At 43.7% G+C, this 14224-nt stretch overlaps 1 protein-coding gene across 3 annotated transcripts in view; it reads right to left on the reverse strand.

The window, feature by feature from the left end:
• Nucleotides 1-14224, reverse strand: part of LOC144798880 (phospholipid-transporting ATPase IK-like) — a 694664-nt gene that overhangs the window by 274411 nt on the left and 406029 nt on the right. For all 3 annotated transcript variants that reach the window (XM_078669975.1, XM_078669973.1, XM_078669972.1), the window contains 2 exons: nt 12057-12118; nt 1702-1774 (listed from right to left, as the gene is read on the reverse strand). In XM_078669975.1, the coding sequence (XP_078526101.1) occupies nt 1702-1774; nt 12057-12118 (135 nt within the window). The remainder of the gene's footprint in view (nt 1-1701; nt 1775-12056; nt 12119-14224) is intronic.

The following is a 14224-nucleotide window of genomic DNA, read 5'->3' on the forward strand; positions in this document are numbered from 1 at the left end:
TTTTTTTCCTAATAGCTCTATTTTTGAACTTCAGCCTTTTTCCTACCTTTCTCTCTACTCTCCTTACTTTAGCTTTGAGAATGGGTCATCACCAGACTATTACTCTGACTTAGCTAATTTACAGTTCTAATTCCAGCCGTAGTCATCCAGGGTGATAGTACTGACTGTTCTTTGTAAGGGTGAGTGTAGTGGACGGCTACGCCAAAGTACTGCCAAACTAAAACGTGGCTTAAAAATTGAGGGTGAAATTAAAATCTTAATTCATTCAAAGTTTGACCATTGTGTATTTTTTTCAGCCAAAAGTGTTTGGCTCACAAAATGTTTCTACCAAAAGACCTGAAATGACTTGGGAAACCTACCAATGTGCTGTAGTACAGTTAATCAATTGCCTACATCCAACCTTACTTGTGTTCAGATATTTTGTCATTTGGCTCAGACTTAATGTCCAGCGCGGTATACAACGTTTACAACGCAACTTTTACAACGCACTACCATTACAACTAAACTTTTACAACGCAACATCCATTACAACGCATACATTTACAACGCAGTCATTACAATGCATGACACTACAACGCACACCACTACAACGCATACCATTACAACGCAGTCATTACAACGCATACCATTACAACGCAAAACTTACCATCCAACACTTACCCTACTGTTGCACCCCCTGGAGTTAGAATAGTAATTTTAACCCCTACACTATCCAAAACGTTCCCTACTGTTGCACCCCCTGGAGTTAGAATAGTAATTTTAACCCCTACACTATCCAACACTTACCTTATATGCAATGTAATGTAATGCGTTGTAATGGTATGCGTTGTAAATGTAGTATGCGTTGTAGTGGAATGCGTTGTAAAGGTATTTTTTAAGAATTCGTTGTAATGGTATGCGTTGTAATGGTGTGCGTTGTAATGGATGTTGCGGTGTAAAAAATGCGTTGTAAAGGTATGCGTTGTAAAAGTGTGCGTTGTAACGTCATACATCCGTCCAGCGCAGACCTTGTACATTAACCTGTTGAAGATTCTAAGACCCCATGCCAAATGCAGGGCTGGCACGTTGCCCTTTTGAAGATTCCACTACTCCACCTGCAAAGCAGGTTTTAAACATTATTACCCTTTTGGAGATGCTAAGACTCCATGTCCAATGCAGCTTTTAAACATTATTACCCTTTTGGAGATGCTTAGACTCCATGTCCAATGCAGGTTTTACACATTACCCTTTTGGAGATGCTAAGACTCCATGTCCAATGCAGGTTTTACACCTTACCCTTTTGGAGATGCTTAGACTCCATGTCCAATGCAGGTTTTACACATGACCCTTTTGGAGATGCTTAGACTCCATGTCCAATGCAGGTTTTACACATGACCCTTTTGGAGATGCTAAGACTCCATGTCCAATGCAGGTTTTACACATCACCCTTTTGGAGATGCTAAGACTCCCTGTCCAATGCAGGTTTTGCACATGACCCTTTAAGAGATGCTAAGACTCTATTCCCAGGGCAGATCATGGATATTACCCCTTGGAGATGCTAAGACTTCGTGCCCAATGCAGGGCATGCACATTACCCTCTTGAAGATTCTAAAACTTCACACCCGAAGCTGGTCTTGCACATTAAATAGCCTCCCTATTTGGTGCCCATAAATATATAGCATATTGGTTGACTAGGGCATCACAATTGTGACTGACACTTACCGGCACAAGATCATCTTTCTTTAGGCGGACAATGTCCCCAACTTGGATGTGTTTCCATTTCTTTTGGCAAAAACTTCAAAAGAAAAAGAGAACATTACTGGCCGCGGCCAGGATACGCCTTTCACAGAGAGTTATAACACACAGTGGAACAAACTGTTTCAGGTTGATTGGTTGCCATCATTCGCATGCGATTATCATGCACTTTGAGAATCAACTGGTGAAAAAGATGGTTGTAAGCCAGCCCAGTCAAAGGTTAATAAAGAGTACTATGCAGATTAATTCTGTGAATTCGTAGTCAGGGGACAGACCATGTGGATATCAATCCTGGAACTAGCAGAATTGTCTATGAAGTAGCGAGAGCAGATTTAGGATTTGTGGTTGCTACTAGAGGGATTGTTGCTCCTCATGGTTTCCTCTAGGAGGGTCCATGCGCCTGGATAAAGGCAGCTGCATCCCTGAGACCATTTATTAAGAATTACATGTGAAAATATCATATATTTACATCGACTGTGAAATGTCGTCTTGCAGCTTATCCTGAAGGTAAGCATACATTAGAGAGTATATATGTACTGTGTTTACTTCACATTTACTTCTCAAAATAAAATGTATGGAGTTGATATTGAGTAGTTGAAATAGGCACAGGTCAATAATTCAACTTCAACATGCTGAACTTGGCAGAGTGGACGAACCAACATAAATTGTGGTTCATGTGACTTGACAAGAATCCGTTCTTTCCCTCCCTCATAAAGGACAGGCATACTAACACCTCAGAGACACTGATATGTTTCTAATTCAGAAATAATTGCCCTATTCCAGCCCTCGACCCGCCCCCTCCCTCTGCTTTCCAGATTTATCTTCTGATTTAACCACAGGGCAGCTGACTGGCACTACATTTTTAGGTCTCGGCTAGACAGCGCATGTGCTGTCTCAAAGAGACTGTTGTATTCAATATGTGGCCTTCAGCTCACCCATAGGCTTTGTATTTGCTGGCTCTATCGTCGCTTTCATACTCATTCTCCCCATTAGTCCATGGCATGCATGCGTCATGCCGCCTCCTGTGTTTAGCCCTCCCTGAGAGCATGGACCAATTAATACTAACCACCCACTGCTCCCATTTTAGCAACTGTTTTCAGAACTACTTTTTTCTTTCTGAGCACTTCACATGAGCAGTCATGTTTTACTTGCTCCAAGCTCAGTTTCTGTAAGCAGGCCGGTAAATCTTGTTCTTATCTTGTCATATTTGCAGCGCATTCAAAGACCGAGGTCAAATATCAGACGCTGTTTTCCGAGGGCGCCTGTTTACTTTTCTTTCTCTGACTTCGAAGTGTTTTTTTTTTCTCATGAATGTTCCGGTGTTGCTTGCCGTCCTCCAACCCACTCCCGCTTTGGTGCTTGTTACTTTAGTTAAGCACTCAACTTTCGCCCCCATTGCTTTCCGTATCCCTCTCTCGCCCGTATGGTTCAGTACCCCTGCTCCTTCTTCCTCATCCAGTTGCTTCTCTATGCCCGCTGTTGCTCCAACACTTCTCACTCGCACTTACACAAAAGAAAAAGATGGCCGATTCACAGGCTTTGTTTTTCTCATTCAGTGATTGATGCCTTTCATACAAATTATTCTTTATTCAGGCCTCTTACAGATGTGTGAAATAGCAAATACATTGCTGGATCTTTGGCAGAAAATGTTCCACCCTGTCTCATGCTACACAGTGTGAACCTCCCCTCAATATAGAGACACTTGACTGATAGTTTTTTTTTTACAGAGATGAGACTTATCAGTCAGCAGCCTGGCCGGGTGTATGATAGTACAACGTGATCATTTGGATCCCGGTACTTTACATCGCGGATTTTACAACGCAAGTCGTTACAACGACTTGCGTTGGAGGGCGCGGATTGAGGATTATTATAATCTTATATTCCAACACCAGCCCACGTAACAGTAGGGAAGGTGTTGGAATATAAAATTACAATATTCCTTAACCAACAGCGCCATCCAGCGCAAGTCGTAGTAACGACTTGCGTTGTAATGGCAGCGTGGTAAAGGTTGTGCGGTGTAAACACCGCGTTGTAAACGACGTTTACCGCCTGGCCATTTCTGGATCCTCCTTCTCTGTGCTCGCATTGCCAATGGAGTTTCGCTAGCCGCCTTGAGGATGACCTTGATTGCAGCACACAGATGTTGCTTTCTCTTTTCTGCAACACCCTACTGGTTGTCAGAACATAAAAAAAAGAAAGTATGACACGCGACAGAGTTCCATGCACAGTCCTCACACCTATGTAACATGCTGACAAACACACACAGACAATCCCCTGTCGCATAGGATCTACATGTTTTAAATATGCTTACATGGGAAAGGCTTGATTCTGCTTCCTATCTCTGTTCTGTGAGGGCTAGCAAAAACAGGATGTAGAATATGATTTTTATGATGTGCCTTTAATATGAATGTTTCTTTTCCACCTGTGTTTATTTTTTGGACCCATGGCGCTTAATGCCACATCCTTTTATGTTGTCTATCTCTCTAATTTAAGACCTGGTCTGCTCAGCGCACATACATATGCACTTAACATGCTATATTTCCGTTCTTCTTCCACTGACTGGTTGCTTGCTAAATTGTGGTGCAGCTCTGTTGGCTCTTGCTGGCCCAGCATATTCCTTTTTTACAAACGTTGCACTAGACATCTCAGGTTAAAAACAGCTGAGATGCACAGATTTTTGGATCCTCTGGCAAAATTGCACTTTGCCATTTCTGTGCTCCCGTACCAATTTTTCTTCCATGTGTTACATTCTGTTGGACTTTCCTGGTAATCTGCAGTGGCTCTGTAACCTAGTTTCCATCAGTACTGTTAAGGTAGCACCAGCCATGGGTATGCAGCTGCTATTGGATTTATATTGCATGAGCCTAAAGCGCTTGGCGGAAAAGTTGGGCAGAATACAAAATAAGTGGAATTCACTGATTATTTTAGTAATCTATACGCGGAAGCTAGACCTAGAACCTTTTAACTAAAACAAAGACCCTTTGTAAAAAAAAGAATGCAATTTCTAAAGCCCAGTTCATAATTCCCTAGAGGTTCCTGTCCATTTTTTGGTCAATTTTAAATTCTCTCTGTATACATTCACAAAGTGGAGCCCTCTTTATTAAAAGCCATTTTGAAGGAATTTAATGTTTAGGGATTTAAAGAGGTATCAGATCAGAATTAGATTTTGTATTTTTTTAGCTGTCTATAATTTTAATTAGGTCTTGGCTAGAAATGTGTTGTGATCAATCTGTGAGCAGCAGAGCTGGAACTTTTAGTGCCTGCGCACCCGCAAAAAAACTGAAGTGGTCGTCATATGATTAGGATATTTACATGACTTTCAGCCATGCTAAACAGTAGCTGTGATGTTATTCAGCATGGGTAAAATACATTGACAATGCCAATAGCTCTCAGATTGACAAGGCCTATTGGCTTTGCCAATGCTTATCAATAAAGGTACTCCAATTGCTTTGAAGACATCCCCACTAAACCCTGGGAGAGTGGGGCCTCTGCACTCGTCCACTGGGTGAGCAGGTTTAACCCTCAAACAAAGTTTTAGGTGGGGCAGGTCCTGTTACGCCGCGGGCCGACTCGAGACCCACAGTGCTACCCGTTTCCTCTTCACCGGCCGCGGTGCAACCCGTGGCGCCCCTCCCTCCTCTTTGGGGCACATCGGTACTGCATCGCGGCCTTGGTGGCCATTCCAAAGGTGTCACGGAAAGCACCTGCGACTCCTGTTGGTTTTCGGGCAAGCTGCATATTTGCACAGCGGCCCATCTGCTTCCAGCGGCACAATGGGACATTATACTCACCTAGTGTGGGCATCTGGTGATCCCCCTTCCTTGGGGGCCATATTGTTGCTCTCCTCTTCACCTTGCTCCCAGATGGCAATTGGGGAGGGTTACTTAACTTCCTAACATGGCGATACTTCTGTAATGCACTTCACTCTTTTCCCTATCCAAGATGGCGACACCTCTCCTTCCTGTTTTGTCACTTCCTGTTCCTGTATGTCACTTCCTGTTCCTGTATGTCACTTTCAGTTTTTCTATATATAAGGGATCCGAACCTTTCCTTCCTTGCGTTGCAACACTCCTTGTTCCTGCTGGTATGTTCCCGCTTCTGTTGGCTCCTTAACTCTTATTTTGGTGATCCCTTCCTTCCGTAGGAAGTCCTGGTTACCTTGCGACTTCTACTCCAGCTTGACTTCTAGTTTTCTCCTGGTTCCTTTTGGGCTCCTTGTCTTCCAGTGTTTTCTGGCTCCTTGTCTTCTCTTTCATTCCTGGAGTCTCATCGCCATCAGAAGTTTTTTCCCTCCAGGGTTTTCCTCTTGGGACTTCTTCTGGAGGGCACTGGCTGCTTAGGCTTTCATTGTCGGCAGCACCGTGGCTACCGGAAGGGGTTGCCTCCTATCTCGTACCAACCAAGACTTACAAGAACCGAAGCCGGGTACTGTCCCAATGCCTCAAGACTGGTAAGAAAGACCCTAAACCCGACAGGTCCCTCCAGGCTTCAAACCCAGGAGTAATTAAAAGCTAATACTGATATGTGTACTTATCAGGCCCATATTCATGTCCTTACCTTTACAGACAAAAAAAACCTGATTGATTTCAGAACACCAAATGTAACAGGTTAAGATAATCCATGTCAGTGATTTAGTTCCTATTTATATTTCACAGGTTTTGCTTAGTCTTCCATTCCCTGAGAGAGATCTTTAATCTATGCTGTATTTTTGTAAGTCTTTTTCTGGGAAGCATGCCACTCATTCATAGTGCCTGCTTGGAACTGAATCACGTCCTTGTGTCTATAATGGGCCAGAACTGAGAGTTCTGGATTTGAGGCTGAGGCTGGGAGCGTTTCTCACTGTTGGTGTCAGTGAGTCAAAAACAAATTAAGAATGCATGGTCATTCAATACTTGGCCTCTCTGTTGGACGTACAAGAGCAATGGTCGCATATGAGAGTTGCAACTGCGAGTCTGTGCAAATGTGTGTGAAGGAGATAAACAAAGAACAAAATATTGACAAGGCATCAGTAAAATAACAAGCATTTGCAATGCAACGGTCTCGCCTTTGAGAAACTCTAAAGTATTTAGCCATGCAGCACATTATCCTGGGTGTTACATTAACTCTTCTCATTTAGCCTTACACAACTGCTATAACCTGATAAAGAGTATTTGTTCTTAGTGGGGCGCCATGGAAAGGGGACGAGCATTTGTATTTATTTATTTATTTTATTCGTTTCTATATAGCGCAGACTTTACCCGAAGGTGTCAGAGCGCTTCACAATAGGAACATTTAGTGATACATGAGGAGAAAATTACAAGTGAGCATGTTAAAAAAGCAAGCGTTACGTTACATAAGGGAATAGTGACAATTGTGCATGTATCAAGAGCAAACAAAATACACGAGGTAGCAAGCGGTACGTTAAAAAAAACGGCTGCACAAACGTGGCTGGAGAAGGCGGCATCTGGCTGGACAGTGGTGCGCGTCAGGATGGAGCAGGGTTGTCATGGTGCTCAGTGCAACAGAAATAGCGACAGAGGGGATGAGAGCGATCACAGTGAGGTTGGGTGCGAAGTTTGGGGTGTGGGGTTAACGAGTGCACACGTGAAGGCATGGGCGCATGGAAGGGCGCTTGTGAAAGGGGGGCGGCTTTCAAATTGTTGGAGGCTCGTTGAGGGTTGCGGATGCGTGGGTGGGGCTCAGGAGCACAGGGTGTGGTGTAACAAGATGGGGGTGGCTTAAGCTTGGAGCTGGGGCTCAAATTTGTGAGTGAGGGATGTGGGGAGGGTCGCATGGCTCAGGAGGAGGCTAAAGGGGGATGGGTGCAGGGGGGGCACCTGTGAGGCGGAGTGTGTCCCGGAGTGAGGGGGTTAAATGAAATGAAATGTAGTGGTGGAAGCAGTTCACGGTGGGGTGGGGTCTACTTCTAGACAAAAGTACAAATAGTACAGTTTAAAGGGATCAGGATGTATATGCAAGAGATTCGTGCATAGGTCTTGGTTGCTGTTTATATTCGCCATCGTCCTTCAGCCTATGTGTGCAGTCTCATGGCTACCAGCAGAGTTCCTTATGCAGTACAATATCACTGTATTTTATAATAATTTGTTTGTAAATGTTCGCTGCAATATGGAAACGGTCAAAATGAAGATCTATATTAGCCTTTTAATGGTTTAGATTAGAATAGCTTTATGGGGTACATCATTGCCAAAATATCTACAAACTCGCACATCAACTCTATATCCCAAAGTCTCGACCCACGCCTTAGCAGGGACACTGTGCGAACAATATGAGAACGAGGTAAATATGCCCCAAACCGATCCCGAGTCAAATTCACAAGTTACAAAATCACCCACGTTCACGCTCCACAGCCTCCAGAGAGCCAACCTGTGAAATGGACTACGGTTTCAGTAAACCTGCAGGTGAAAGATAACATTTTCAGATTGCGCATTGCACGTTTATGTTTACTTACGGTAAGAGAAAGTGCTTAGGCATGTGAGGTCCAGCACATTTACTCCTCGCGCGCAGTGTTTGCGAACGTGGATAGAGTGGCACCAGGCGAGCGGAAAATAGCCCAGGAGATGTCCAATGACTCAGGGAGGGGAAACACCTTAGCAGCGAGTAGTAGGTCAGCCCGTAGCTCGCACAAAGCACCCGGACTGTTATACAGCCCCATACAGAGGGGATGAGAGCGAAACTCGCACATCAACTCTATATCCCAAAGTCTCGACCCACGCCTTATGCAGGGACACTGTGCGAACATTATAAAAACGAGGTAAATATCCCCAAACCGATCCTGAATCACATTTAGGAGTTACGAAATCACCCACGTTCACGCTCCACAGCCTCCCGAGAGCCAACCTGTGAAATGGACTACGGTTTCAGTAAACCTGCAGGGGAAAGATAACATTTTCAGATTGCGCATTGCACGTTTATGTTTACTTACGGTAAGAGAAAGTGCATAGGCATGTGAGGTCCAGCACACTTACTCCTCGCGCGCAGTGAGTATCCAGAGTGGCGCCAGGTGAGCGGAAAATAGCCCAGGAGCTGGATCTTCTTTATGGGGCCATCTGTTGGACCCATAAAGAAGATAAGAGAGCTTTTACGCCAGCAGGAAGTCAAGTTAGCCAGTCTGAAAAGGACAGGGCTAAAAGAGAAAGAAGAACGTCACTAGTCACCGTTTAGGAGGCCAGCTAATGGAGAAGAGGGGCGGGGCTGAACCCTCGCTAGTGAAGTACACTCTAAAACATAAAATCTTGCGAGCTCGACTGCGCATGTGCGCAGTACGCCACGCGAGACCTAAAAAGTACCAAGTAAATACAGTGATGCAATTTAAAACTGTGGTTTGTGATATGGGAGCTTGGTGCGATGCTGCACAGGGTACTAGGCAGTCAAAGTGTATTTTTCAATGAAACCACCTAAGCAGAGCGTTTTGTGTTTTATGCTTTACACTTATGTTACACCTTTGTTGGGAGTTACCTCTGCAAGCCGTCTTCAGTCAACAATAGCCTATAGTTTGAGGCAATGGGCCAGCCCAGTTCAGCCACTGGCTAACTTCACAGTGATTGGTGCAATTGCGCTCTTTCATAAGGACTTCATCCACAAAAAAGTAGTTCCCTTCAGCGTCAGGGACTCCAAGGACAATGTGTGTTTTTAGCCAGTTTTTTTGTTTTAGACTGACATATGCAAAGCAGCGTTCTCAAAAATACAGCTTTGGAAAAACCATGGCAAAACAAAATAAGTACTGACGCAGCCTGAAGGCTGGCATCCAACACCACACGTATTGGTTTTGCCAATGCTTGTGTAATCTACACTAAAGACTATTGTGTGTCTTTAATGTACTTTAATTTAAAATGAAGATTTTTTCACCTCAGTATAGAGTATACATGCCTGACAAGCTCGTATGATGCATGGGCTGATCGGTAACTAGTATGAATTTTTTATCAAAAGTGAAAGAAAAATAGTGTTCTATATGCATATGGGCAAAAAAGTCTGTGCAAGGTACTGTAGGGCAGGCTTGGAGAGATGTTAAATTTGGTCTCAGTGCCTTGGGTTTCCTTTATGTTTAGCTTGGCAGTGTTAAACCTACAGGCTAGTGTCATTCGACCAATGTAATCCAATTGAATAAAGAAACAAAGACACAATGCTACAATATTCTTCAGAGTTACAGGATACTACCAGATATTTTCCAGACTCTGCGACAGATGAAAACAAAGGCTTTGCGATCTGCCTCCATAAACCTTGCATGTAACCCAAATATTGTAGACAACCAAATCCACATAGCAACCAGTATCTACTGGAGCAACGTCTTGGACTACAAAGCAAAGCAAAAGAGGCCCGAAGTAGGCTTCCACTTCCAGTCAAACATAATCCACAATTGCCGACTTTATACAAAAGTGCTAAAATGTTTTTGATAAAGGCCAAAACAATTCATGACGTCATCCAAGGAATGCTTGTGTTTGCATTCCAACAAACACACAATCACAAAAGGATTACTTTAATATACAAACTAAATGTCAGTACCATGGCAAATGGAACCACGCAATGCAAAAACAAATTGTCTAACCGCCTCGGAGCACCCACACTATGATTCAATGAAAAACTACGAAAAAGACAGGGGCTTCATCTGTGCCTTTAACAATATGGTGTATACCTAATCATGTGTATATCATCGACATTTGGAGAGCGCGAACAGCTACCTCAAACAGAGGTGTCTTGGAGCGAAGGCAAAACAGATGTACGGGCTGGAAGAGACTCCTTACGATACCTAGTCCTGCTGTTCTAGACTAAATAGCAACGTTTTCAGTGCTCTCCTGAAAAGTGGTTCTGCTTTTATCTGCCTCAGGTAGTTTGGCAAGGCATTCCATAGCTTAGCAGCCGTAACCTGAACCGAGGAATACACAGTAGGTTTTGAGTATTAGGTTTAGTAGTCTATTCTGCTTGTATCTGCATAAACGCGGTTTGCTTTTTAAAGACGTGTTGTTCTCAAAGAACTTCGGAGGAAGCCTTTAAATACTTTTCATGCTAAGAAAGGGTCAACTAAATCTGAGGAAACCAGCCAAGGCCTACATAAATATATGAATCTGTACTGGCATAGCGTCTGGAAACTAGGCTAGATTTTAGCCATCAGGTGTTTCGTGTTGTACGGCTGAGTGCTGAGACTCCTCCGATACTCAGGACTCATTGGGACCACACATTGGAACCCAACAAACGTACTCGCGTTGGTGTATATTCGGATTTAGTACGGCAATAAATGTACCTCGTTCTTTAATGACTTATGAGATATGGATATGATTACTTTTTACTAAAGCCAAAATCTGATAGAACATAGATACTCGCCTTGTTTAAAACAAGCGCGTTCCAAACAGCAAAATACAAATTGGGCGGCACACTGGAGAGTGCATGCGGCCGTGAGACATTCTCAATTAAAAACTAGAAACTAAACAGAATACAACAGCTTCCCTACAGAAAAACTATAAACAAAAATCCCCCCCGGCCCTCACTTACCTACCTCCGGCCGCTGGAACACGCTGTGACGCACACCGAAAGTCGGCCTGGAGCGCGCCTCGGCAGAGACGCGGGAGGACAGGAGCGTGATGCGCGTGAACGTGCACATTGACGTTCCCGCGCGTTCACGGACCTGAGTCGGCTCGTTCACCGGTCTAGAGCTGCTCGTTCACAGCTCACACTCCCTTGGCAGGGAGGAAGGTGACTATAGAACTCGCTGGCGGGAGCGCTTCGCGCTCCAACGCCAGGCGAGCCCTAAAAAGCATTGCTTACAGGTGAGGGGGGCGTTGATTGTGTGGGGCTGGTGAAATGAGGGAGAAGCGAGGCAGGGCATACAGGGGAGAGTGAAAAGACAGTGCAGAGGTGGAAAGAAATGGAATGTGAGATGTGCAGGTGGAGGATTTCAAAACTATTTGAAGAGAAAAAGGACATGACATTTTAACATAGACTGCAGACTAATGTAGTGCGAAGGGAAGGAGGAGTGTTTGGAACCCTGTGGATACCACAACACCTTCCACAGGCCCCAGCAATGCTTAATTCACAGTCTCATCATTTCAGAATGTAAACATTTTCAACATTATTTACAACAATAGTATTCTTCTGATTTATTTAATACAGCTAACAGCCATTGACAAAGCCAATAGTTCTGGCTTGTTTTAGTTGTATATCAGTTTGTGTGTTACATATCTAGCTGCAATAATAGAGAGCACAGAAAAGCAGCAAAAAAACGATGTATTCATCACATAGGTTACACCTCTTTTAGCGAATCTCCCCCACCCCCAAGTTTTATCATCCCACTTAAGGCCCCACCCTTACATCTACGCCGCGGTGCATCTCACCTATTCTCTCGTAGGATCTCGGATGACCTATTATTGATGGTTTTGTCACTTTTATATCGAGCCTAGAAATGAAGAACAAACAACAAAGAAGGGTCTTTACTTTCGAAAGAGTGTCTCCGAACGTCATTAAAAACAATGTGGCATTATACCAAATAAATCACAATTGCCCGTGAATTGGACTGCACTTCACATATACCTTAATACTCTGAAATATCTCTATTTAAGAGAACAGCTCCTTGTTCTGGAAGAGCCTGGCTCTCCTGTCACATCCTGCGTGATCTTGTAAAGTTACATTCATATTTTACCACAGGATATATGATCACATTTACAAACCCAGATTTGCGGATACGGCACTTGAGGACAGTGGAAAGTTCTACGAAGTTGGAAGATTATCTGCTGTTAAAGGGACAGGAAAAGGACCAGGGCTGGAAAATGGATGCACCCAAAGGTGTATTCTGTGGGTAGCTTTGAGAACGCTGGAGTGTTTACATCCTCAGACATTCTCCCTAAACGTACACATATGCTGATTAAAAATATGAAGGATTAAGTGTGCATTTAGAGTTTTGAAAGTATCTCTGACCATGCTTTTTGGTAAGTGCATTTAAAGATGTTGTACTTGTTTGAAAATAAAACAATATGTTTCCGCACATTCCCCTAACACTAAAATGGCAGACTGTACATCTAGTCACAGAAGTAAAGTTAGGGGAAGCACACATTGGGAAGTTAACGGGTTGATACATTTCCAAAGACGCTCTTTGGGGTTTGTAAATCACCAAAGAATGTGAGTGGAAAGCCGCCCCAAAAAATCTTCGACATATGTCTACAGCTTGTTGATTATTACTTTACGGGAATTATTCACGAGTAAATGAACGATTCATACATTTCCAAACAAGCACCTTGGGGCTTGTAGATTTTCAAAGAGTGTGACTGTAAATCTAGAAGAAACCTATGTCTACAAATTGTTGATTTTAAACTTATTTCTGTTTCCCTGTCCTCCACTAACGTTCTTCTGGGTTAATGAACAATAAGTAGAATAAGTACAATAAGTAGATGTTCTGTGTTTCTGCTGCTCCCCAGTAGCCTCACGTCCTGTGCCCTCCAGCCTCCTGGTGACTAGAGCCACAGTGGTGCCCCCAATTCCCTATGTAGGTCTGGGAGAGCCTTGTCAGTCTCACGTCTTCCAAATAATTCATAATAAATCAACATACATGTATCAATAGAAACAAGTGCTTGTGGTCAGCCCTCTTCACCCATTTGGCCATTTCAGCCATTGGCTGTCTTGCACTGTGAGTTATGGCATTTGGCCTGCTCACAAGTACACATCCACCTGAAAAGCATTTTATTTCATTTTCATTTCACCATTGGTTGGCTTCATCATCACTCTCAATTCATTGCTTTTCTTTGGTCAGGGCATCTTGGCTTCACTTCCTCTTCATGTGTTTGTCCCTCCCCGGGGTCATGGCCAAAATACTGCTTCCTTTTGGCGCCCATTGCCCTTCCACTGGTTGTGCACTTTCTGAGATACTTTTTTTGTTCAGTTGTAAAACTCCATAAGAGAGCATGTGTTTGCAAGACATTCCCCCCAGCTTCCTGCACTGCTTTGTTGTTGCCCTGCTGCTCTTGCTTGTTTCTGCTTTCCGTGTTGTTTTTTTAGCTTAATGGTAGCACTCCATAGGAATGCATGTGTTTGCAGGTCATCTTCCCAATCCCTGCTCCGTGTTGTTGCCCCGTTGTCTTTCATGGTCGCAGAAATCGATTAGTTGTGTTTCCTTCAAAAATGGACAACATACACATGTGGAGAAGGAATGAGTGGGAGATGGAAGAAGGGTGTGGCGCGACAGTCAGAGTTGCTGACTTTGAAAATGGAGAACCGGAATCTGCTCAACATCCTGTGATTCTGGTCAAATCACTTAATATTCCATGTTAAAAAAAAAAGTTACAGCAAAGCATGTCTTTTTTAGAAGATGAATGCAAAAATTGATGGACAGAATGCAGAACAATGTCTACATTCACCCCAGTACAGAGATCTGGGCCTAAATCCATAGTTTTTTTGCTCACCATACCGTTCCAGTTTGGACCCAGCCATATGCAAATCAGTCTTGACCCTGCACCCAATGGGAACAGTCCAGCCCGAACTGCCAGGCCAGGTCCTCCCTGAACGGGAAACA

The sequence above is a fragment of the Lissotriton helveticus genome, chromosome 12 (assembly GCF_964261635.1).
Source record: "Lissotriton helveticus chromosome 12, aLisHel1.1, whole genome shotgun sequence".
Classification (NCBI taxonomy): domain Eukaryota; kingdom Metazoa; phylum Chordata; class Amphibia; order Caudata; family Salamandridae; genus Lissotriton; species Lissotriton helveticus.